Here is a 26257-nt window from a genome sequence, read left to right on the forward strand (position 1 = left end):
GCTGCGTGCGGTATTAGCGGATATCGCACACGCCGGCAAATCGGCATTCGCATCTCTCACGCGGATTTGGTGAAACCGGGTACAAAAACAGTCAGCAGACTCCTGAAGTCAACAGGGTACCCTTTATTATGTTGGAGTGCACTTCCAGGGAGCCCAGCCCCTACTGTACCATGTGCAGACAGAGGTAGCGGAGCCACCGCAGCATCCCTCACCTGTACACACGCTTACCTAGGGAAAATCCTCGTGCCTTACTTAGAGAAGGCGTCCTACCTCACCCTATTTGCATGAATAAGGTGCTCCCATTTCATTTTTATATAAAACATATTAATCTCATCACTTAATATACTTTCAGGTAGAAAGTACAATAAGAAGATTGTTACCAAAAAGTCTTCATGTAGTGTATGTAAACAATAATGTCAGGTAAACATCTCATCTCTTCTCCTCAGATGTCCACACTTCATTTTTGTCTATTCCTACTCATATACTCATTCACAAAAACCCCATGTTCTGTAACTCTGCCCAGTAGGTTATCAAACTTATTTTCTTTCCTCGTAATTAGCTACGTCCCCTAAATTCCCTTATATAAATTATATTCCCTGCAATAAAGCATTCATTCAGTCATTTTCATTACTCAAATCGAACTGAATACTTGTTTTCATAGAAAACTGGATTTGTCGTATCAAGCAAGGATAATCAATTCCCTCTCTGATCAACAGCTGCAGAACAGCTAAGGAATCTGTTATGAAGATTAACTTAAAAATGTAGGCACTTGGACCTATGGTGACCTAATGCCCTTCAACCCCAAAGTACATTTGAAAAATGTCAGCACATCCTTTTTTTTTCTAAAAATTGATATAGCTGCCCCAAATCCATATGATTTCCTCTGGGACCATGCGCATCAAAACATTTTTCTTCCAAAGCGGAGAACTTTCTTTGCTTCTGAATCTCAGCATGTCCTCCACCTTCCAAAGAAACATCTTCTCTGTGCCGAATTAGTATTCTTTTCCACGTTAGTCTTCTTACTCTGAAAGCAAGTGGAGAAATATAAGTCTATCCATAGAATACAGACTGTTTTAGAAAACACTATGAAATAGCTATTATCACAGAAATCAATACAATTAATTTGTACACAAATTTCTGGACAGAGATTATGGTTCAGATCATGGTTCCCTAGCTGGTCACAGGAATACTACCCACAAGCAAATATTCCCATAAGCAGCAGCTTGTTTCATTTTATCTCTGTCAAAAACATTAACGCTTTTCGTCACAAAATAATTGATGAAGATGCAATTTCAATTTCATTGCTCACTTCTGCCTTGCCTGTGCTAATTCTCATGTTCTCATCATGCGTTGTCACACTGTCTTAACTGTTACAATCAAACAGTAATGTTTAGTTAGTCTCTGCCATACAGAAACATAAATGATGGGAGTAGAATAAAATATGAATGTAAGGCAATATAAACACATAAATATGTAACGAGCCTCGGTTACTGTAGTCCATTGCTATACCACTGACATACAGAGGAAGATAAAACAGAAACAAATGTGCAAGAATTAGTAACTTTGACTGCTGTATCGAGCAGTACTGTGAATATTCATAGTTGCAAATACATTATGATTTTAAAAAAAGTTATTTGCAGACCTTTAAAGGCTAGAAGGTGGTTGAGCATCCCACCAGTGGCCACACATGCAACACATAAAAACACAACATTCAAACTAGTAATGGCATTTAAGCATAAAGAAAAACTAACCTTGACCAGAACTCTTCGCAATTACTTTGTAGACCTTCTACACAAACAACGCCTGGTTTCCCCGGCATACAAAACCCTGACAGAGAGAGCTCCTTCGCCCATTCAATAATATTCTTTCTTTTTTGCTTGTTGTAAATGTGGTGACTATAGATCCACAATCTAGTGAAAACGACGTCCTCTGACTGCGTGGTATTTGATGTCATCACTGAGGAGGTTGAAAGCTCTCTGTCAATGTAAGCAGATGCATGGTCTTTAACCCATTCTCTTGCACTCAACATGCAAGGCTCACCACTGCAGTTTTGCATCAAATATGTTTTTAGATCTGAGTTCAGCTGAATCTGCTGAGAGCGGCTTAATAATGGTGACCTAAAAAAAAAAAAAAAAAAAAAGTATAGTTGTAATATGCTTATGATTTATCATGTTATTCAAACAGTTTTTTTTTTTGGCAGCTTGAAGTAAAATCAGGCCACATGCACTTACTATTGATACTTAAGTCAAATTAGCTACAAAAAGATCATAGATAACACTTACTGTGCTAACTCTTGAGTACGCATATAGTACTACCAATCTGTACATGAGAATCAAGACAAAGGCACATAAGAAGTAAGCATAGTGACTGAACTAATTTTATATAATGTTGAATGATAGAAAGTACCTCTTTAAACAGAAAAGTTCCCCCAAAAATAGTCTGGGAGTAACAGCATTTTCACAAGGGAAGAATACGACTACTGGGTAACTTGTTACTCTTAAGTAGTGTTAAGCCTTGTCAAAACTGACAAACAGACTTACTGAGCATCAAACCTATGAACAGCTACATGTAACCGCTTTGTACAGAAGATGGCACTCCTTGCTTTTCCTATTTTTCTCAGTTATTTGCTGAAGCAACTGAAGAAATCATATCCTTGTAGGTTTTTCTTCAGCATCATTGTCCATCTGGCTTAATTTAACAGCAAACTAACCAAAAAAGACTAATTTGGGTATTATATCTGTATTTTTCATAACATACCTCACTGTAATTTCTGGTGGAACAGTTGGATATTTAAACGGTAAAGCACAGACCATAGAGAATTCCACCTAAAAACGATCAAATGTTAAGTTCAAGGAAACCCTAAAAATCCCACAATATTATTTTTAGGATAAGAATTAAAAAGCCAACCCCCAAAGTATCCGAACGAACATCTTTATGATACCATCAAGGCACCAGGGACCTCGGGCTTTACGTTGAGTATAAACTGGACTTTTGAAGAGGGCACTTCTGTGGCCTCACTTTCAGCAGAAAGCTTTAGCTCTGCCAGAGCCAGCGGGTCGGTGATGAGGAACTCCTCCTCACGGGGAAACATGCTGGAGAGCAAGTCGAGCTCCGACACCTGCACCTCGGCTTCCTCGCGGCTGGCCATTTCTGCGGCTTCCTAAGCGAAAAAGAAAGCAGAGGGAGAAAAGAGTGGCTTTATTATGGGAAGGAGTTCATCGTGTACCTACAACAAACCGCACCGGGCCTTACAGCCGCGTTAGGAGGCGTTAAAGGCTCGGGGTCAGGGTGGCAGCTCAGGACGCTGCCATTACACTCCGCCATTAACCTGCCTCCTCCTCCCCTCCCCCCAGCACCGCCTCCATGCTTAGGGCACCGCCGCTTCACCGCCCGCAACTGCGCATGCGCCGCCTATTTCTGCCCACTCTCCCTGCCCCCTCAGAGCACTGCCTCCCCGCTTCACCCTACGCCACCGCGCATGCGCTGCCCTTTTCCCCGCCTTCCCCTCCGCCCTACCGTTCCCTCGCGCTTCCACCATGCAGCGCGCCGGAAGTACGCGCGGCAGCCGGTGACCGTTGCCCGGCGCTGAGGTGAAGTGGCCGAGCCGGGTCGCCCCCAGCCGCCATGCGCCGCCCGGCCGCCGGCACCGCCGCGCCGGCAGCAGGTGAGGGGCGGGAGGCGACGGGCCGTGGTGTGCCGTGCCGGGCCGGGCCGTGCCGTGCCGGGCCGGGCCGTGCCGTGCCGGGCCGGGCCGTGCCGTGCCGGGCCGGGCCGTGCCGTGCCGGGCCGGGCCGTGCCCGCGGCGCTCCACCCGGCGCAGCCGTTCCCCCTCGGCTCGCTTCCGCGGCGCTCCGCTCACGGCTGGGCCACTTCACGGCCGGTGCTCGGCTTTTCCTATTGGCTGCGGTGCCTGTCAGTAAAGGCGCTGAGGAGGGCGAGGGCCAATCGGAAGCGGGCGGGACGGGGCCGGCTGCGCGGCGGGACCGGGCAGCACGTGGGCTGGCGGGGGGGGGGGAAGGAGGGAGGGGGTGATGTGTCAGGCCGCCCGCTGGTAGCAATTAAACTGGTACCGAAATTAAGCCCCGCCGTGCTTTTCCCTGCGTAAGCAGTGTGGTGGGAAAAGCTGGAGTGGAGCCTGTCGGACGAGTCCGTCCACACGCGGCGTGGGTTAAGTGAACGGCGCTGAGTGTTGGTGCTGTCCTGTCTTGCTGCCAGGGGTGAGGCAGCTCGGGAAGGCTGAGAGCTGGGGCTGGGCAGCCTACAGAACAGAAGGCTCCGGGGGGACCTTATGGCAACCTTTCAGTACTTGAAGGGGGCTTATAAAAAAAGATGGAGAGCGACTCTGATCAATCTGTTAATGACAAGACATGGGGTAATAATTCTAAACTAAAAGAAGGGAGATTTAGATTAGAGGTTAGGAGGAAATTCTTCACTGTGAGGGTGGTGAGGCACTGGCACAGGCTGCCCAGAGAAGCTGTGGATGCCCCATCCCTGGAGGTGTTCAAGGCCAGGTTGGATGAGGCCCTGGGCAACCTGATCTAGTGGGAGGTGTCCCTGCCTATGGCAGGAGGTTGGACCTATATGATCTTTAATGTCCTCTCCAACCCAAACCATTCTATGATTAATGCTTTAGAGTTGCTTGTAAAAGATTGAGTTTTGTAGCTTGTGTGGAAAGACAGGCTGTAGAGGGAGTTTATTGGATGAGCTGTCATTTCTCTCTCCAAACCAGTTGAATGCTCAGTTGTAAAAGGTGGTAACTTCTGCTCTTGATGTGGCTGCCTACCTGTCATTTAACAACTGGGTCATCTCTTCTAAAAGCACACCTCTGAAAAGGTTCTTCCTACAAAAAGTTCTTTGTGGGTATCATGTCTAAACTCTCACAGGCTTACTTGCTCTTTGATACCCATGGGCTGGCTTCAGTTTTTGGCTGTGACAGCTCCAAGCAGGCAGCTGTTCAGCTGGGGTAGGTGTGGTGCTGAGTTCAAGGTAAGAAATGGTTCTGAAAGGATGGATGTTACAAGTCAGATTGAGTGGCGTGCTGACACATTTACATGAAGCTGACTTGAGGGGTGGAGAACAGAGTTAAGCAGGTCTGCAAAGGCTGCATAAAACTGCAGAGACTCAATTTGGAACCTTTTTAGATTTCATGTTTTCAGTGTACTGCAAATGCCAATTTTAATGTTTGTGAAATAAGTCACAGAGCCTTAGAGAATACGGACTAAAAGATAAAAATCACAGAATCACCAAATGGTTTGGATTGGAAGAGACCTTAAAGATCATCTGATTCCAACCCCCCTGCCATGGGCAGAGACACCTCCCACCAGACCAGGTTGCTCAAAGCCCCATCCAGCCTGGCCTTGAACACCTCCGGGGATGGGGCATCCACGGCTTCTCTGGGCAACCTGCGCCAGTGCCTCACCACCCTCATGGTAAAGAATTTCCCCCTTATATCTAATCTAATTCTACCCTTTTTTAGTTTAAAACCATTACCCGTCATTCTGTTGCTATAATCCCTGACAAAGAGCCCCTCCCCAGCTTTCCTGTAGGCCTTCTTTAGAGGGGAGGCTGCTAGACTGGAAGGCCATTATACAGGCTATATGGTCTCCCTGGAGCCTTCTCTTCTCCAGGCTGAACAACCCCAGCTCCCTCAGCCTGTCTTCACAGGAGAGGTGCTCCAGCCCCTTGATGATCTTCGTGGCCCTCCTCTGGACCTGTTCTAATAGGTCCATGTCCTTCTTGTGCTGGGGGCCCCAGGCCTGGATGCAGGACTCCAAGTGGGGCCTCACAAGGGCAGAGGTGGGGGGCGGAATATCCTGCTGCGTGTGTAGTAGCCGAGTTTTTGAAGGGAATCACTTGGCATAGGGCTCTGTTGGAATGTCACTCTTGTCTAGAAAGGTTTACAGTCATACCCAATACCAGCCCCCATATTTGCTTGTTATAGTGGGAAGGCAATGATAAATTTTCCCCCAAAATAGGAAATTTAAAATTTGGAACTCACATTGTTTTTGGATTTTTAAATATGTTAAGAGTACTTGCATGTGTCAGACTTTTAAAAAGATGGAAGGAATTTGCAGTAAAGAAAACTGAATGATTGTAATTGCAAGAAAAAACTTGAGGATTTAATGAGGACAAACCCAATTCCATTTCCTAAAATCCCTCTGTTTTCAGTTACTTAGAGTCTAAGTCCTAAAAGCGTATAGGATTTTCAATATATAACTTAGTATACAAGAGGAACAAGGTGGATGCTTTTGATTTAAGGTCTTAACCCTTTTTTTTTTTTGTAATTCACACTGGCATGTTGTCTCTACCACAGTTACGGTTGTTCCATGTTAAAGTATAATTAATTTCTTTTGAAAATGTCAAACAAGTTAATTCACTTCAAGGGCCATCTCAGCCATGGAAATAATTTATTGTTTAGCAACTATTAAGTAAAACCAAAATGTAATTTCCAATTTCCTATTTTTCCTTGCTAGGTCACTGTTCTATTTAAAGAAAATCACGGGCTACAAATATGGGAAAGAAACGCACCAAAGGCAAAACTACACAGTCTGAGTCTCTGGATATGCTGGGTATGTTTCTTCAGAGAAGTCTTGTAGTCCAACAGAGGAAAAAAAATTTTTTTGTTTTGACTTCAAAGAAGGCTTGCAAACTCTTTAATATCAGAGTGCCTTTACACTAGGTAGCTTCACTGGCTTTGAAGACGTGATTATAAAGTGTGGGTTCGTATAAATGAAACTGAAGTCTTTTAAGAATCTTTAGTGTTGCTGCTTTTTAAGTGTGCTGTAAAATAATAAGACGACCTTGGAAACTATTACTCAGATGCTACCCTGTTCTTAACTGACACATAGATCTTTTTGTCCTGGTCTTGTGTTAGCTTCTGTGTTCTATGGCTTTTTAACTTCTTTGATCTTGACACCAGAAAAAAAAAAAAAAGACAAATGGTCTGCTATGACTGTTCCTCATCTTTCTCCAGAAAAAAAAAATCAGTTATGGTGCAACTGCTGATGGCCTATCACTTCTTTGGCTGATAACAGGCTAGCTTACCCTGACAAAGTCCTGGAAAGCTGGAAATGGAAAGTATTGTAACTCCACTGCAGAGCAGCAGCCAAGATACAAACCTTTGTTTAAAAAATACAGTGTTGAAATTGAAGATGAAGCCTGTGGGTTTTTGTTTGTTTGTTTTTAACAGCTTAAATAATGCATCTAAATGTCTGCATTTGGCTCTTACTGGCTAGTGTTTGTACTGAGATAAAATCCTGTACACTTGGTCAGAAATTGAACGGTAGGTACAAAACTTATACCTGTTTTAGCTCACGTGAAGAAGAGTTTAGCATCTTGAGGCTGTAGTTGTGAATACAGTCCTCAACAGACAGATTCAGAGCTGTTATGCAGTCTCTGATCTAATCCATAAAAATACCTCTGTAGACCTAAGGCTTAAGATTGTTGAATTATGTAAACAGCTAAGTAACTTCTCAATAAAAGTTTGACAAAAATATGATTTTAACATATTTAAGTACATATGACACTTTCCTTTAGCATGTGTCTTTTTACTTTGTGCTTTTTCACTTTGAGATAACTATTCATACTGTCAGATATTTGACCTTGTATTTGGAAGTGTAGACATTTGTAACTGCAAATAGTGAAGAATTGTAGGCTGCTGATGATAAACATTTGAACCTACGCTGTATTAAAAAAAAATCAAATCTTTAAAATATGTTCCTCGTTAATTGTTTTGAGGAACTTGAATCAGCTTGCCATGTGCATTGTCTGTCACTCTTGATTTCTCTGCGTAGGAAAAGTTTACAGATGGCTTTTCTTCATTCTTCATTCTCAACTGTCAGTCCTAGCAGCAAATGCCTATTCTCAGCATAACCATTCTCAGCAGAGTTTGGTTAAATAGATGGAGTTCACATCAGGACCAGAAGATGCAGCTCTAAGTAGGGTGTAGAATTGTAATGCAAAGTGACAGTGATATCGATAGGGTGATTCTGCTATTCTTTTCTGCCATAGTCCGCAGCATAATTTCACAGAGACAGCTCAGCTGGAAACATAATCTCCACCTCTGTAGGCAGCCAGGTGCTGCCTTGGAGACTGGGAACCATGGCAGTGGGCTGTGGCTGCTCCCTCAGAGGTGTGGGAAATATAACACCGCAATAGTAGAAGCCCATGGCTGGGCACAATAGGTAGGTATCCAAAAGCTTTGACAGCTCCTCTGACAGATGTAGATATGACTGATACTTGGGCTTTTTTTGTTTGGTTGTTTTTTTTAAGTAATGTAATAGCTTAGGATGCAGCAACAATATCCTCCAATTGTGAGTGAGGGTAACAAAGTATTTTTCTGAAAAGTTTTCTTGTGTGTCTGCTAAATTATCAATGTTCCTTTGACTCTGGAAAGGTCATCATAGCTTCTGGGTTACAGCCCGTGTCTTTGAAGCCTAGACACACATTTGTTACAGTACCTAGAGTATTCTTGTGCTTTTTATTTTGTAGAACCTATGTGCAAACATATTCGTAAAGGACTGGAACAAGGTCATCTGAAAAAGGCCCTGCTAAACGTCGAATGGCATGTTTGCCAGGACTGCAAGGCAGACAATAAGACACAAGAGAAATCCGAGGAGGAGACCGACGAAAGCCCTTCAATATGGTTATGTCTAAAATGTGGCCATAGGGTATCTCCTTGTTTTCTTGTTAATTTCTATTCAGATCTTTCGGTGCTTCCTAATATAGCGGAGCAACAGAGTTTCTACTTAAACTGTTATAACTACGTTTTGATTATTATTATTTTAAAGGTGATGTTACGTGAATGATTTGATATACTTTAGTGTTATGAAAAATGTCAGCTCTGAATTGCAAGTGAAGTACTTAGAAATGCAGTACTTAGAAGCTTGGCACAAAGGCATTTAGCAGACTTAAGGCAAAAATACAATCTTGAGGACTTACTTTCCTAGAAAGTCCAAATTATTTCTCTAAGAAAATATAAATTTCTGTTAATGCTCCTAATTTTTTATTTTCCCGTGTTATCTTGTGCTAACACTAGTTTATTAAAGTTAGAACTGCATGCTGAAGAGCTTTTATTTTTGTTGTTGTTTTTTTCTGTTGCATTCTTCAAGCGGTTCAAACTGAAATTTGTAAATTAGATTTCCAGTCCTCAGACGACTTTATGGTTATTTTGCACTCAGTAAGGTACTTTTCTCTCTGCAGAAATAAATGTCTGAAATAGAGCCATCTATTTATCCTAATTAATTGAACATAATTAAACAGTTTTCATTTAAATACTTTCTTTATACACTGACTATATATGTTTCATTGATAGTCAACTGGATTTTGTGACACTTCTGGTTATCAACATTATAGGGCTGTGGCAGAAATTCTCAAGAACAGCATGCTTTAAAGCATTACACAACGCCAAGATCAGATCCCCATTGTTTGGTTCTCAGTTTGGACAACTGGAGTGTGTGGTGAGTTTGTCAGGCAACAGGTAACACATAGAAGGCAACAGAGGTTGGGGTATAATTTGTGTTTTCGATGCAATTTCTGGGAGTTATCTCTAGAAATATATAAAGCATTCCACACACAAAAATGCCAGCAGTCTTTGTTAAGATCTGCTGAATAAATATTACTCTTCTGTCAAAATTGTAACTAGAAAATTTTTATAATTTAACCTGGAATTGAGCAAGTAGTAAATACTGTTGGTTTAGTATCTTACTGCTTTTGCTTGATCAGAATACTGACAAATGGAAGCATGTTATGTAGCTCTAAATCTTAACTTCCGTCCTCTGGGGAAACTCTTCCTGATGCACACTTAATGAAAAACTTGACTCATTTTTTTTTCTCAATAATTATGACCTCATCATACCATAGGTATAGTTAAGAAGCACAGCTGTAGAATTACAAGGTGCCAGTGGATCTGTCAATACAAATGCTATCTCCCTGGTAGTATTTCCTTCTCTTAAAAGGAATAGAGTGTTACTATGTAAGGGAGAACCTTAATATTCTAAACTGTGCCATGCAGAAATATTGTATATGACATAGTTTTGATTTTGCTTAAGGTCACCTTTTTCTAAATTTACTGTTTGTTCATTTTATATAACATTATCTCATTACTTGATCATATTTCGCATGTATGTGTGATGACCAGTGTTTCCATTGTACTCTGGAATGGAAATGGACATTGCCAGAAATATATATTGCTAATGAATTAATTAATTTATTTTTGTGATTTTTTAAATCACTGTTAAAAATACGGTTTCTAAACACTTTATTTTCTCAGTTCTAAAATGGCTGTAGTTTTTAAATCAGCCTCCTTGTGAATGAGAGGAAGCTATTTAAGCAAGGTATTTTGCTTCCTTCTAGAATTTTTCATTTGTACAGACTTGTCCAAGAGGTTATTCACAGGATGGTATATTGGGTGTAAATTATTGTTATAAATCAGTACTACAATCCAGAACTATATTTCACCCTGGGATTAGTACATAAAAGCAAAAGCCAAAAGCAGTTTTAATCAGAATTTATTAATTCTGCGAATGTATGAGTAAATGTCTGTAGTGTGCGTGCATACATGATTGAAATTGTATTTGAATAATACCTGTAAATTGCTAAAGAAATGGTTTTGAGCATGGAGAGAAAGAGGAGAGTTTTAGTAATTCATTAAGTTCTGCTATTCTGGGGTTACAAGTGCTACTGTACGTGTTTTCAGTGTGCCTTTTACCCATTGGTCAAACAGGCATCATTACCATCATCTTTTCAATCCCTTAATAATTTCAAGTCTTTAATTTAAAAATAGTTGACAGTTGAAAGGTTATTTTGTTAAAAATTGCCCATGGAAATAACTATTGTATGTTATTCCAGGAGTGAGAATGTCGGTCTGGTTAATTATTAAATAAATACATACATACATACTCAAGGATTCCACGGGTATTGCCAGTTTTTTGTTGTTTTTTTTTTTCTCTCTCATTGAGACATGAAAAAGCAGGAATATTCTCAGCGAATACTGAGGATGCTAGAGATATAGGAAGGCAATTTACTGCAGACTTCTGCTGCTTTTAAGATCAGAAACGAGTCTGACTTAAGGTAATCCTGAGATCTGCTAAATGCATTTGTGCCTAATAACTGTAATTGACATGTTTCAAAGTGCAGAAGTATTTGCGTTCTCTTCAAAACCTTTTGTGACCTCTTCAAAGAGGGCAGATTCAATTGGGCAGAACTACAAAATTGGTACATACAACTCTCCTTATGCTGTATGTGTTCTGGCAGAATTTAACTCTTACTCAAGCCTTAATTACTGCAGCTTCTCTCACAATTTTGTTTAAAACAAATTAGCGGTCTAACCATATGTTTTCTTTTTCCCTAAAAAGATGAACAGGTTTATATCCTCAACAAAAAAGCAAAATAAAATTTTAAAAAAGGCATGCAGGACTAATGGAGCACGCTTATCCAGTTTAAATACAGTGAAACACTTCATTGGCTAGAATAAACAGATTTTTTTTTCCATGCCATAAAATTGGTACATCGCTTCCTATGGGGCTGATATCTCGGTTTCTTTATGTGGGCAAAATCTGCCCAGCACTTGTTTTGCATGTACCATAGGTTTGTAAGAACATCTTTTAAGGGTCTAATTTATGTTTGTAGGTCATCACTTCCAATCACTGAAATTGTTCAGTGAATATGATTTTTAACTTACTTTCTTAATCAGAAGTAAATTGAACACTTCTGTAAGAATTCAAAATCTCAACAAAACAAAAACAAACAAAAAGCCACACACAAAACAAACCTTGTAATTTTATAACTTTGTGTAATAAATTTAATCAAACAAGTAAATAGTTGAGGAATTGTAATAGAAAAAATAGGATTAATTGTTTTTCTCTTTTGGGGGTGGGTGGGCTGATACAGGTGCTACATATGTGATAATGAAGTTCCATACAATACTTCAACACGGTTGGGCCAGACTGTGGAATATGTTAAAAAACAAGTTTGTCATGACTCATCACGTTCAGGTAAGTAACTATAGTATATAGACAGTAAATCAGAAAGTCCCTTTAGTGCAACATACAGTTCTGTATATCGAGAATGTGCAAGAATTAGTTTCTGGAGCACTTTATGGTAAATTAAAAGGCAAATTTATTCCTTTATGTTTTTCTTTGTGATTTTTTTTTTGTGTTTTTATGATTCTGAAATCATAACATCCTAGCCCACTTAATCTGACCAGGATTTTGTTTTGTGTCCCCATATCTGTTACAAACCAGAAATACAGGAATAGGAAGGGAAAAAAATTAAGTATGACATTGGGCTGTTCTGTGAGTTAGGAGTTGACTCTCAGTATTCCGAAGTGTCATATTTATTCATCAATATTGCTCAGTCTTTCTTGAGATTTGAGGGAAAAAAGCTGTTGCTTAAGGATAACTTGATTTTTATTTTTTAGGTATTTCTGTAAACACTTTGAATGTGCCAGCTGGAATGGTTAGGCCTCCAGCTGATGCAGCTTATTTCCTAATGGAAGAAGAGTGATGTGTAGCCACAAAAATCAAATTCTCTTTTTAGTATATTTAGCTGTAGTGCACTGAGAACTCTCTAAAATGGTGTTTTCAGCCTGCAGTCTGTCTGCAAAACATGGTGGTTGTTTTTTGTTGCTGTGTTTTTTTCATCGTTTTTGTTTTTTCTTTTAAACAACTCCCATAGTTACCACAACATGCTGTGCTCTGCAAAACTCTCTGTCTACAAGGCACTTCCACTGGAATACTTGGAAGTATTTGCATATCAAAATAAATACTTTAACTCGAGGCTACCAAAATTTAGGCTCTTTGGGAAATAGATCACATCCAATCCAAGTAGTAGTCATCTTAGTAGTCATCTCTGAGTATTTTGTTCAGGAATCAGCTGAGGTTTTACCACAAGGAATTTTTTTTTTGTTTTTTTTTTTTTTTTGTGGAATTTTACCACAAGGAATCAGAATCTTTGGGTGTGTTCCATCAGCCTTTACCAGATAGGTGGTTTCTCTACATTTAAAATTTGAACTTAAATTGGTTGCCAGAATAATTTTTTTTCTTTGGTTTGAACTAGAGTGATAATGAATACCTGGATGCAGTTGTCTACTTCAGGTGTTCCAGCTGTTTTCTTGTTCATCTGCAAAGATTGTATTGTCCATTCTCCTTGTTTTCTCTGAGCTATTGTTACATTGTCTTAAGTCAGTCTTGGCTCACAGCCCCATACATTGGAAACCTTATCAAGACTAGACTGTCAAAGTGGTAGAACGACTACAGGTGTTACTCTGAAAACTACCTAGAGTTCGTTTATGGTTTTGTTTAACAGGTCATTGAATTTCCGAGCTGTACAATAAGGTAATAAGGGGGGAAATACCTAATGTGTCCTGAAGAGCATGAACCTCCCAGTTTCATCTATTTAATGTAGTGAACATAAGAGTTCTTTGACAGTGGGAAACCTGTGTGTTTAATTTCAAACAATAAGGCCATGTCAAGAGGGATATTATCTCAGATGTCATCTTACTGGATATTGTAGAAACCCCTAACACAGAGGATGTTGCAACAAGAATGAAATTTCAGATAACACATGCTGAGTTTCAGAAATTGTTGGCATTAATGGCTTGCGAACTAAATGTCATGTTTAAATTCTATGCTGCTCTGAAATGGTTTCAAATGTTTGTTTGCTTGTTTTAGACCAAGTGCTAGGAGTTAGGAAGCTAAACCAGTAGTGTTGCAGCTATAGAATTACAGAATTAATTTTAATGTTTAAACTTTAAACATCATAGATGCTGCTGCCTGTAAAAACTTTTTCCTAGCCCATTCCTTGTTTGTGGGTTAATACATGTTTGTTTGTTTGTTCCAGCAGAAAAACAGCAAGAGAATAAAGACTTTGGAAATAAAAAGGTAGAAAAAGACAGCAGAAATGAGCAAGAAAAAGAAGTCTTGCTCAAAGAAGAGAATTCTCATTCAAGTACTAACTCAGAAGTGACTGTTAAAGGACTTAGTAACTTGGGGAATACATGTTTCTTTAATGCAGTGATGCAGGTACAGTAGTTACTGCTGCTTTTAAAAATAATTCAGTAGAATAAAAAAGGAGTTGCAAAAAAAGGCCAAAAAAAAAAAAAAAAGCACCTTCTTTACTCTATTGTACAATGGCACAACTAGAATATGATTTTTATCTGCCAAGAATGATGGGTTCATTTTAAAAATAGTGTATTGGCTCAGAGCAGTATGAAGGAATGGAGCTGCAGGTTCAGACTTGCACTAAGTGAAGATTTAATCAATTGCCTTGTCTTTGAAGGACAGCATCTTTTCTTTATAGAGATTAAGCATGCCAAATTCCTAATCTAGTAAAAAAAATAAAAATAAAAAAATAAAAATGCAGTCTGGTTCATCACCCTCACTGACCTCTTAGAATGTGAGAGATTAAAAACCAAAGACTATGGGTGTTTACTGAAACAAAATACTCTCTCTCAGCAACAGGAAATCAAATAGAGGTAAATATTAACTGCATGAGCATACTGCATTGCCATCTCGTGTGTCTTGGATATGAGACAAGAAGTGTTTGGATAAAATGAACTTCCTTTTTTTTGTATGTATTCATTCAGAAAATGCATTCTTGTGCTTTTTAGCTCTTGATACTGAAGCTTTACTTGAGCGAATTTCCTATTGTACTTCCAGGTTTTAGTAAACGCAGTTCGGTTTTATTTGTTAACGTGTTTTAAACCAAGGAAATAGTTACATTTTACCTTTTGACTTAAAAACGGATACTAGTAAGTAGACTGTGTCAATAGGAATGTCTTCAGAAAAATAATACATTTAGGGTTTCTGTAACCTAAAGTAATACATAAAGAGTTGCAAGTCCCATCAGCTCTATGTAATTTATCTTTAGCTGTTAAGCATTGTTAGAATTTCCAGAGTCGTGTCCAGGGTAGAAGTTACCATTTTAGTCCTGTTTGGCAAAAATAACTTGCTGTTAATCTGGTTGCCACAAATTCCATGGCAAGTGGAACTCCTTTGCCCTTCGTCTTGTTCCCTGGCTACCAATCCTTTTTCTGTGTTTTTCCTTCTACAGAATTTGTCACAAACTCCAGTCCTGAAGGAGCTGCTTAAAGAAGCTAAAATGCCTGACACGACAGTTAAAATTGAGTCACCTGAGTTATCTATGGTATATAAGCTTCAGCCTCCATAGTGTTTTTTTGTTTGTTTTTCCCGATTCTGTTAAAGAAACAAACAGTACTCTATATTTTAAAACCATTTAACTTAAAATGTTTTACATTGTTAGTATTTAAAATGTAAAATCAGTGGGAATTTCACCATTGAATTTAATAGAGCTACTACTGAAGTCAGTAGTGCCCTTTCAGTTCTAAAGTGATGAAAACATGAAACTTCTGATGTAGTGTAATTTGTCTAAATGCAACATAGTGCTGAAGACATCCTCTAGTTTCCTAACTTAAATAATGCACGTATCATTACAATACAGATTTGGCTGGGAAAGAAGGGTTTTGCATTTTAAGAAATTGTAGTACTTTCCTGAATAAAAGCAAGAAATCCAGAGTTGCAATTAAGCAACAAATTGTTAAGGACTCTTAGCCCAGTGTTTCTACATTGTGCGATGAGAAACCATTTCTTGTTTGTTTTTGTCAGTTTAACATACTGCAATTTTGGAATTTAATCAGTTTGGAATTTCAGACAAGGAAAAACTTGATTCCAGAAGGATCTGTCATCAAATTAAGGCGAAACAATTCTGTTGCTTTTGTTTAAAACAGGAGCCTCAGCTAATAAAACTAGATCCGCCAGGTCCTTTGACATTAGCCATGCATCAGTTCCTGACAGAAATGCAAGAGACAAAGAAAGGGGTAGTCACCCCTAAGGAACTTTTTGCTCAGGTTTGTAAAAAGTGAGTATCTGTATAATTGCTTGGTATAGTGAGTATGGAAAAAAAATGTTAGTTGTTTAAACAAAGGTCAGTTCTCTTCTTTTTCTTGAGCTCGCATCACAACATGTAAAATTTCCATAATACGTAAAAAGCTTTTGGAAAAAAAATTATAAAGAGCCCAAATATAAGTGAATAGAAGTAAAATGAAAGATACTCAGTGATATGCTCAGATTGGCTAGCCTTATGTTTTGGGAAACTGCCACAATACATTTGTTGCTCTTGTATACATGAATGCTTGAGACTTTGGTCCTGTATGTTTGGAATGAATTGTGTATCTCTAAGGTCAATTATACTTTTCATTTATCAATTTACACTTCATTTAACAGAGCAATACGATTTAAAGGTTATCAGCAGCAAGACAGTCAAGAATTGCTTCGTTACTTACTTGATGGCATGAGAGCAGAAGAAATCCAAGTGAGTGGTAATTCCACAGTTGCCTATACTACTTTCTTCTTCCTACCCCAGACCAAGACTTTAACCCCTTCTGAGGGGAGAAAAAGCATTCTTTCTCAGAGAAGTCAACCCCTTGTAGAGTGGTTTGTGCTGCCCATAAGCACTTGCAGTGTATTACAACAGAGGTGTAAAACCTGGCAGCCTCTGAGTAGTACAGTTGCAAAGGAGCAACCACAAGTATTGCTATTTTAATTTCACAAAAGAATATTCAAAGAAAGAAATTTGTTTATGGCCTGTATCTCTTAAAGGTTGCCCTTGTTGTATAAGTTTCAAAGGCAATGGTGTTTTCTGCATTTCTGGAAAGCAATGTACTGGCTTTTCTCTATGCTCTTCCAGTAAAATCAAGTAGAAAGATTCAGTTTCGCTTGCTCTAAAGGGTCTTTGGTTAATTTAACATTTTTCATATAAATGTCTGTTGACCTTCAGAAAGTAGATTGACTTGTCCAAAACCATAGAAATAATAAGTTGGAGCACGTGCAGTCATCCTAAATCACGTCCTTTTGTGTTCATTTCTGAAAAGTCTGAAAGAATGCTTGTGGGAATCCCATGGTGTTCTTTTTTTTTTAATTGTCCAGTTCTAATTTTGAAAAGTATTTCATCCTCGTGTTAATTTGTCATAGAATGGCTTGGGTTGGAAGGGACCTTAAAGACCATCCAATTCCAACCCTCCTGCCATGGGCAGAGACACCTCCCACCAGACCAGGTTGCCCAAAGCCCCATCCAAGCAGGTGTTGAACACTTCCAGGGATGGGGCATCCACAGCTTCTCTGGGTAACCTGGTCCAATGCCTCACCACCCACCCTCATAGTAAAGAACTACTTCCTAATATCTAAACCTATTTTTTAATAGTTTAAATCCATTACTCCTTGTCTTATTACTACACTCCCTGATCAAGAGTCCTTCCCCAGCTTTCCCGTAAGCCCCCATTAGGAAGGCTGCTGTAAGGTCTCCCCAGAGCCTTCTCTTCTCCAGGCTGAACAACCCCAACTCCCTCAGCCTGTCTTCACAGGAGAGGTGCGGCAGCCCTCTGATTATCCTCGTGGCCCTCCTATGGACTCATTCTAACAGGTCCATATCCTCCTTCTGCTGTGGCCCCAGTGTTGAACCACAGTGCTCCAGGTGGGGTCTCATAAGAGCAGAGCAGAGGGGAAGAATCACTTCCCTCGCCCTGCTGGCCACACTGCTTTTGATGGATACCCAGAATATGGCTGGCTTTCTGGGCTGCAGCTGTGCACTGCTGGCTCATGTCAAGCTTCTCATCCACCAGAACCCCCAAGTCCTTCTCAGGGCTGCTTTCAATCCATTCTCCACCCAGCCAGTATTTGTGCTTGGGATTGCCCCAGCCCAAATGCAGGACCTTGCACTTGGCCTAGTAGAACCTCATGAGGTTCTCACAGGCCCACCTCTCAAGCCTGTGCAGATCCCTCTGGCTGGCATCCCTTCTCTCCTGCATGTTGACTGCACCACACAGCTTGGTGTCATCAGCAAACTTGCTGAGGGTGCCCTTGATCCCACTGTCCATGTTGCCAACAAAGATGTTGAAAGTCTTTTAACATAAGGATGTTGAAATATTTCTTATGTACTAATTGCAATATTATGGTGTATTTATTGATTGGTTGGCTTTTTTAATATCAAAATGTGGGAACTTGCGTCTTTATAAGCAGTTGTGCTGTTTGTATTGATTTTCTTAATTAGTAAAGATTTTTTTTCTCCATATAAATCATTTTGTAAAGCTAACTGAATTAGTTTAAGAAATTGTGCAGTGTCAATTTGTTCTGAAAATTTCAGCGAGTAAGTGTTGGAATACTGAAGGCTCTGACGGACTCTAACAAACAAAATGAAGAGGAACTGAAAAAGAAAATTAAAGGTAAAATACGTGTTTTTGATGATGTGATAACTAAATTTTTCTTTTCATTCAAGTATGCAAACTAATGTTAACAGTTACAACTAAAAGATACATTTTTAATAAACAACTTTATGCTACATCTTGAATATGTGTGTATCTAGAGCATAAGGCTTGAAAATGTTAAATGGCCTATTTAAAGGTTTTACTGACCTCAGTGGCATTTCTTCTGTAACAGAGTAAAAGAGAGTTGATTCTACAGTCAATATACATTAAAAGATGTTTGGGTAGTTTTTAGTTTTTCAAGTATTACGAAAGAAGCTAAGGTATTAGCACATGAATGTAAAAACTTACTCAATCCTTATAGTTCATTATTAGTCATCAGTGTTACCAAAAACAAGTTTGTTGGATTTTTATTGCTGTTTTAAAAAAAAAAAAAAAACACTGAACAGAGGAATGTTTAAACTTTTCAACGTGACTTGGGTTTTGGTTAGAAGATGAAGACCAAGCTTAAGCTCAGAATATGCGCTACACTGGAGATATAACTTGAGGAAATCGTGTTAGTTCGTAGAGCACATATACTGATGAAAGCTGTTGCTTGTTTTTTTAATTTAGCTTCAGACAGTTGTCTGAGTTAAATCCAGGGAGAAAAGAGGAGCTCCTACTGGGATGTGGTAGTTCCGAGAAAATAAAAAATGCATTTGACTTGAGAACACAGCGAAGTTGTCAGTTCAGTCAAAGTGTCTTCTGTAAATGTTTTCACACCCATTCCTTTAATATATAAAAGAATCTTAATTTAAGAATCTTCTGTACTTCCTAAGTAAACTAGAACAGGCGCTGACGCATGCTATGTACATTTTACGTACTGCATTTTTAATTTGGTATGTCATAGTTAAATTGGTTGAGTATATTATATGCAATATTACTAACTTTACTATATACTTTCTCAATTTTCAGAATATGAGAAGAAAAAGGGAATAAAAAGTTTCATAGATCGAATCTTTGGTGGAGAATTAACCAGTACAATTATGTGTGAGGAATGCAGAACAGTAAGTAAACTGCCTGCCTTAAATGCCCCAGAGCATGATTTTATGTAATCTGCAGAACTCCAGAGTAACTATTTGTAGAAATAAGTGGAGTTAGAGAGATTTGCTTCAGTTAATGTGTTTCTATGAGTTGACTAGCTACATGCTTTTTGAAGAGTGGCATGGTTTGACTGGAATCTAGCTTTATAGCATAAGGGAAGAAAATCTTCCAGTTCCTTTCAAAAGCATTCCCAAAAAAAAGAGGGCAGCAGCATCAGCAAGCTGCCTCTGCCAAAAAAAATTTACTCAGATTCCTGGTGAACACCTTCCAGTGGTGCCAATTGTAGAGTGGATGAATTGTTCTATTTCAGCAGTATGCTACTAGGAACTTTCTCCTTTTCCCTCAGACAATTAGGTCTCCCTTTTTCACATGGGAATGATTGTGGGATTGTGAGGAAATAGATAAGGAAGAAGGCACTGTGAGGATAATGCATCCTGAGAACAAACTAATTACAGATATTAGTGAGTGGGCTAGATGCATATCCCAGCTGATCACAAAATCAATCCCATAGGCACTAAATTGGGTTCCCATGTGCTAGGCTTTAAGACAACCGAAACTTGGGAAAGCATTTCTTATTTCTGGAGTAATGTAACTGGTAGATTTTGGTCATAGGTAGTTATCTACATTTACCGACAGCTTTGTTTTACATTTGTATGCACAAGTAAAAGGATGCTTTGAATGCAAACGAGGATATGTACAGATAAGTCTATTGACAGCAAGCCAGCCAATTCCAAAAAATTAAATTGGACTGTTTAATGTTCATTTAAAGGTGTCCTTGGTTCATGAATCTTTCCTTGATTTGTCACTTCCCGTATCAGATGATCAGGTAAGAAACTGTACGTGCTTTGTCTGGCTTCTTTTCATATAAGCAAACAAAACTACCTTTACTCTACAATCATGAGGGAATTAATTTATGCAGCTTTCTAAATGTGTGTTTCAGAAGTTAAAATAATAAACTTGCCCCCAAAAGGTAGAAAATAAGATTTTCAGGAGAGTTATTTGTTTAAGTTGATCATGTTTTGATTTACATGATTGATCTCAAAAACTGACACTCAAAAAAAAAATTGATTTCTCTGGGTTTCATACTGGCAATCTGCATATGTAATGTGTCAGATTTGCCATGTAGCACTGCTCACACAAGAACTAAGGAATGCTTTTTGAAATGAAATCCCCTCAAATTCAACCCCTCACGTTGTCTGCAGTGAACAAATTTTGCTTTAACAGAAGCAAATAAAGGATAATACTACAAATAGTGCGGCACACAGTTCAACTGAAAATGTCTCCACTTGAGTGAAATACTACTCCTTAGTGAATTTAATTAGATTTATGTCTGTTAGAGGCAAAGGTAATGTCCTTTTATATGTTCAGAATTCAGCCTTGATAGACGTACTTTTTGATACTGTTTCATTCTGCAAGTCCTTGTTTCACATGGACTCCTTCTGGAGTGAGATGCCTCTTTTGTAAGCATTAGGGTGGCTGGCATCAATGTGTTAGTCGTATGTTAGAGTCAATGAAATGTCATATTTTGAGCTGAAAACTCAGATAACATCCCTGCAGTTTTCTCTGAAATTCTGTGTGTTATTCAGGACAGTAACATATCTACTTCTGTGGCTATGTGTTCTTTGATTTTTTTTATTATTGTTATTTGGTTTTTTGTTTGTTTGTAGAAAATAAAAAACACAAATGAGAGAAATGCTAAAAAAAACAAAGAAAAGGAATCTGAAGATGAAGAAGAAGATAAAAATGATGGCTGTTACATTAAACAGAGAGATGAGCCCCTTGGTACAAGTAAGCACCTTCAGAAAAAAACAAAGAAACTGGCCAAAAAACAAGCCAAGGTTGGTTTTGATAAATATTTCACTTTTATTTATGAAGCACTTGCAACTTATGGTAAAAAAAAAAAATTCTTTTTGCTTCCTTAGTTTAGATATAGGATAAATTCAATATTAGTTAAACTGTTGACCTCAGATTACTAAATCATAGATAACTTCCCCCTTTGACACCTATGACGTACAGCACAGAATTTGATAAAGAAATGGCTAGAAATGCTAAATATCATTGAAACTTTTTATATGCTTATACATTATTTCTACCAATTTGCAGAGCCAGCGCCGCCAGCAGAAGCTCCAAGGAAAGGTACTTCAGTTGAGAGATATCTGTGCTACTGAACAGTCAGAAAAAGCTGTAGAATATAACCAGGAAAGAGAGGGAGAAATTAACTCTGAAACTCCTGATGTGAAGCAAGAAGAGGAATCATCAAATGATTGCAAAGATCACCGCTTAACTCATGAAGACTTAAGTATAGAGGGAACTGAAAGAGAAGTTCAGAACATGCTCGAAAATACAGGAAAACCAGAACAAGAGTGTGTAGAAAAGGAGTCTCTCATGGATCTCCCTACAGAAGTTTTAGATTCTCCTATGAAGCTTGTCAATGGCCTTGACAACCTATCTTTGAAAGATGAGGATGATGAAAATGAAGATGAGGAAGGGCTTGCTACTGACTTTTCAAAAATACACTTGAGTGATAATGTTGAATCTGATACGAGCATCTTAGATGACCTTCAAACTGTTCCAGCCAAGACATGTGAAGTACTGACTGAAGATCCCGAAATGGCATTTTGTACTCTTGCAAACAGGGAAGACCTGAACCCAGAAGAAGGTTCAATACATCACTGTTTGTATCAATTTACCCATAATGAGAAACTTAGTGAGAAGAATAAACTACTCTGTGATGTGTGTACACAAAGACATTGTGGACCGAAGAACATGAGAAGTATGATAAATTATCATTTTTTATTTTTAACAAATTTCATAATCGACTCCTATATGGGTTCCTGTCTAGTGCTTGGGTGGTTGGCGGGGCTGTTCCTAAAACAGTATTTATGTAACTTCAAACTTAGCTTGCATCAGTATTTATTGTGCAGATTGTGAGAACCTCTTTCACACAAACTAATACAAGTTCTTAATTGAGCAGAATAATGGGCTCACAAGCTTGCGTACAGAATAATGGAGGACTAGAAAAGAAGAGTGGTCAAAGAGGAGTGGGTTTGGGTTGGGTTTTGGGGTAGCACGGTCATTGCAATCTAGAAATTCATTATGTGGATGAAAGTAGGAAGTGGTTATTTACCAGATGACTTTTGTTCCTTTCTCAAATATGAAAATTCTGTTGTAACAGTCATAGGGAAATCATGTTGAAGACCAATGAAAGCTATGTGCAATTTCTGAATCGTAGAGAGCATGCGAGAATTCATGCTGCTTTTGCTGATGATGCTTAGACATAGTGTGAGCAGCTACTTTTGTGATATGGGAGCTGCAGGATGGCAGTTTCACAGTTCATCATGTTAAAGGGGAATGTTCAGTTTCACACTCGTTGTAGAGGATGGCATTGTAACAGTATAAATAGTGAAAATAATCAAATTCTTGTTGTAACATTTCTTTAGATGTTAATCAATTGATGGTTTTTCTGTTCTGCAGGTGAAAAGAAGTATGTTTATACTAATGCTAAGAAGCAAATGCTAATCTCTCTTGCTCCTCCAATTTTAACTCTTCACTTAAAGAGATTTCAACAGGTAACAAACAGGTTGTTTTTACAAAAATGTGTGTGTTTAATATGTATATATGCATGTAGTACTAACTTAACTTAGATCTAATGTTAGTATATTTCCATTTTCCTATAACCTGTTTTTTTTGTTTGTTTGTTTATTTTCTCAGCATTTGGGAGGTAGTTGTGTGCAGGGTTGTTTTTGTTTGGTGGGTTTTTGTGGTGGGAGGGACTGGGGTGATTTTTTTCCAGGAAAAAACACAGTCTAGTAGTAATTGAGGCAACAGTTTTTGTGAGCTTACTTGCAATGTATTCCTTCACCGTGGTTACTACTTATTGTATTAAGTAGTATGTTAGCATTGTTTCCTGCAACTACAGCAGTTCATAACCTCTTATATTTCCATGCAGATAGAATAGGATTCGTTACTAAATGAATTTAACAAATAGGCTAGTTGAATGGAAAACAATACAACTGAAGTCCTGTTTATAGACACCAAAGTAAAGTGACTTACCTTTTTCCTCAAGTTCTTGGAAAACTTTAAATTTAGGGCTTTAACTCCTCAAGAAGAAAAAGAGGAAATAAATAAGGTTGGAGACAGCATTGCCGTTTCTCAGTTTAAAGTCATTAAGTATTTTGACTGAAATGCTTAAAATAAATAAATAAGGGAGGTAATTCAGTAGATGAAAAGCATTCCACAGGGAAAATGGAAATGTGTAGAATATTCCAAGAGACTATAATACAATTAAGGAAAAACATTTGTCATCTCTTACTTTGCTTTTCCAGTTTGTTACTGGAAGATTATTTGAATAAGGTGGGAGTAGAAGTTTTGTCAGTTTTGACAATCTAAAATTAGATCACGCATACTACAGTATCCGAAAAGCAAGAGATGTCTTCATAATTACATGAGTATGTAGACCTGATTCTTCTTCCAAATCTGCTACCATGAAGTTACCTTAAGAGTGAGTTGAAGAGCCATCTTAACTGGGGCAGCATCTAGGGGCAAGGAGGTATTGCCAGGAGACCTCGGGCATTTGAGGAAAAACCAGTGTTGTTTCTTTGCAGTTTTGACTAATGTAAAACTAACTTTGCAGTGTTAAAAAATTAACCTGAAATATTTATTAAGCAAAAATGGTTTTAATGTGCTACACTTAACATTATGGATTTTTCCTCTACTTTGTCTGTTTAAGGCTGGCTTTAATCTACGGAAGGTTAACAGGCATATCAAGTTTCCAGAAGTGATAGACTTGGCTCCTTTCTGTACAGTTAAATGTAAAGTAAGTGGAAAAACAGTCAGATTTTCCTTTCCCGTGTTTTAATATGCTTTCACAGTTAAGCTGCTTAGCGGAATCTGTGTAGAATGCTTATCACATTATTGTGTGATAATACAATTTAACTTCTAAGTGCAACTTGTACTTGAGCCTGTCAGTGTATTTCCACTGATCATAGTTGTAGCACCTCGCATGAAGGTGTAATGACAACTTCCCTTTCACTGGCAAACAAATGGAAGTGTTTATATTCTAGGATGTTTAAAATCCAGTGCCTGACTGACATACCTTAACTTTCACTTTTACAGAATGTGGCTGAAGGGAGTACAAAAGTATTATACTCTCTCTATGGAGTTGTTGAGCACAGTGGAACAATGAGGTCTGGGCACTACACTGCTTATGCTAAAACAAGAAATATGAACAAACGTCTTTCTGATCTTGTCCTTAAAGGACAATCTCCTCAAGGTAAATAATTACAAGTATCTTTACCAATTACTTCTTACTGCCAAACAGTAACAGGATTAAGTACTTCAGTTCTTTGTAATAACTTTGTAATAACTTTAGCTCCTAAATTCTTACTTTGACAGCTTTAGAAACTGAACCAGTAAAAGGACAGTGGTTCCACATCAGTGATACCCATGTACAAGCTGTGTCCGTATCAAAAGTGCTGAGTTCACAAGCCTATCTCCTGTTCTATGAGCGACTGCTGTAAATCATCTGAGAAGCCTTCTTGTACCCATCTTAAGCAGCCTGAAAGAAGGCAGGAACTTACAAATCATGTTAACATGTTGGAGCTACTGTATACAACTGCAAGAATATACTTTGTGCTTCTTAGACACACTGACAAATGGTTAACTTATACTTTTTCCAGTGTTTTCACTACTTTTAAATAAAAGTCTTTTTTTCAAAATTACAGCTTCAAGTTTCTAGTGAGTAAGGTGTGTGTTGTTACAGACAAGCAACTGCTGCTTTCCTAGTCTCTTGCAAGTGCCATACGTTTTAGCAATTCTTTCACTTTACAGTGACCAGCAATAATTTTGAACTAGTTATCTCAGTTACATCTGTATGTATTTTAGAGCCTCTTACACTTAGACCCCACTTCTTTCTTTCTTTCTTCACCTCACAGAGCTGAGACAAATGCAGTATCGGCCATCTTTCTGCTCTTGGTTTATTTCCTATATGGAAACCCTCAATTTGCAAACTCTAGGAATTCTGTGGCATAGGAATCTTACTGTGATATTTTGATGGGGCTAAGAACTTGTCTCTCTCTCCCTCTCAGTACAGGTGTTCCAGTTCAGCCTTTTTGTGCTGGAGAGTTAAGAAAGCTGGTCCTCCACTGACTTAGAGGTTTTTAAGTTCTCCTCTCCACAGGCTAGGCTTCACGCGATGCTTCACATAAATAAAATTCTGGCTACTTGTGCTAAAGCAGCAGCTGTTTTCATTCAAAGAATTTTTCACAACACCCTTACAAAGAAAATGAGTATCCTTATGTGTTCTTGTTACCCTTAAAGTCAGCAGCAGCAGCACTTGTGCAGCTGACTAATCAGTATGCCAATCCTTCAGAAAACTTGCTGAGTTTTTCAACCATGCCAGCTACAGGCCATAAAGCAAGCACTATTGTAGATGTTGTACAGCAGCCTTATTTAGGCATACGATACTTCAAGACTTGATTTAGCCTTCCACTCCCTCCTGGCTCTGAAATAGAGTAGTACTGGCAAGTAATAAAAGGATTAATTAGGTGGCTTGAATTTCAAGCACAGTTCTTCTTTAAAATGACTGAGATACGTGAGCTGTTTATTTTCCACAAGGAATCTTAACACAGGGCTTCAGCTTTTCCCCTTAAGTGCACGCAAGAGTTCTAGTGCTCTGCAAGTGGTGTGCTTGACAGTTCTCAACAGCTAACATTTTCTGCTCTTATTTTTAAGGCTATTAGGATGAGAAGCATTTCACCACTGTCAGACTGACAAAAATTTTGAGAGTACGGAGCCTCTTAAAGTGTGAGGATGCAACAGATGCATGATGTAACACTGAACTTAGGTATAGACTACAGACTCGTACTGGCTGCTGTTCTTAATTACCTCAAACCTCATTTGACTTTTTACACTCAAATACTGGTAAGGACCCCAATGAGGTACAGTGTTTATAGATGATGC

At 38.6% G+C, this 26257-nt stretch overlaps 2 protein-coding genes across 4 annotated transcripts; one reads left to right on the forward strand and one right to left on the reverse strand.

Moving 5' to 3' along the window:
• Window positions 1-103: 103 nt before the first annotated feature.
• On the reverse strand, window positions 104-3365 carry RWDD2B (RWD domain containing 2B). Its single transcript, XM_035546070.2, has 5 exons — window positions 3253-3365; window positions 2942-3160; window positions 2758-2825; window positions 1752-2117; window positions 104-1024 (listed from the first exon to the last, which is right to left on the reverse strand). The coding sequence occupies exons 1-5, from the start codon at window positions 3322-3324 to the stop codon at window positions 823-825; spliced, it is 927 nt and encodes a 308-aa protein (XP_035401963.1). The 5' UTR covers window positions 3325-3365; the 3' UTR covers window positions 104-822.
• Window positions 3366-3502: 137 nt separating this feature from the next.
• Window positions 3503-25014, forward strand: USP16 (ubiquitin specific peptidase 16). 3 transcript variants are annotated; one of them, XM_035546067.2, is made up of 18 exons: window positions 3503-3664; window positions 6474-6569; window positions 8491-8669; window positions 9355-9458; window positions 11890-11993; window positions 13843-14021; window positions 15052-15144; window positions 15746-15876; window positions 16242-16329; window positions 18157-18235; window positions 19169-19260; window positions 20067-20123; window positions 20965-21135; window positions 21401-22070; window positions 22772-22866; window positions 24027-24113; window positions 24413-24569; window positions 24692-25014. In XM_035546067.2, exons 2-18 carry the CDS (start codon window positions 6512-6514, stop codon window positions 24814-24816), a joined length of 2469 nt encoding a protein of 822 aa, XP_035401960.1. In that variant the 5' UTR covers window positions 3503-3664; window positions 6474-6511; the 3' UTR covers window positions 24817-25014. The 3 variants fall into 3 exon arrangements, with proteins under 3 accessions (XP_035401960.1, XP_035401959.1, XP_035401961.1); XM_035546066.2 differs by having other exon boundaries at window positions 3510-3664; window positions 13840-14021; XM_035546068.2 differs by lacking the exons at window positions 3503-3664; window positions 6474-6569 and having other exon boundaries at window positions 8495-8644; window positions 13840-14021.
• Window positions 25015-26257: the final 1243 nt, after the last annotated feature.

The sequence above is a fragment of the Cygnus atratus genome, chromosome 1 (assembly GCF_013377495.2).
Source record: "Cygnus atratus isolate AKBS03 ecotype Queensland, Australia chromosome 1, CAtr_DNAZoo_HiC_assembly, whole genome shotgun sequence".
NCBI classification, from domain to species: Eukaryota; Metazoa; Chordata; class Aves; order Anseriformes; family Anatidae; genus Cygnus; species Cygnus atratus.

Coding starts and splice junctions, on each gene's coding strand:
- USP16 (XM_035546066.2), top strand. CDS start 6,512: ATGGGAAAGAAACGCACCAAAGGCAAAACTACACAGTCTGAGTCTCTG. Junction 16,330..18,156: donor TGAGAGCAGAAGAAATCCAA/GTGAGTGGTAAT, acceptor TGAAAATTTCAG/CGAGTAAGTGTTGGAATACT. Junction 19,261..20,066: donor TGTGTGAGGAATGCAGAACA/GTAAGTAAACTG, acceptor GTTCATTTAAAG/GTGTCCTTGGTTCATGAATC.
- RWDD2B (XM_035546070.2), bottom strand. CDS start 3,324: ATGGCGGAGTGTAATGGCAGCGTCCTGAGCTGCCACCCTGACCCCGAG. Junction 2,118..2,757: donor CCACCAGAAATTACAGTGAG/GTATGTTATGAA, acceptor TTTTTTTTTTAG/GTCACCATTATTAAGCCGCT. Junction 1,025..1,751: donor TGCGAAGAGTTCTGGTCAAG/GTTAGTTTTTCT, acceptor ACTTGCTTTCAG/AGTAAGAAGACTAACGTGGA.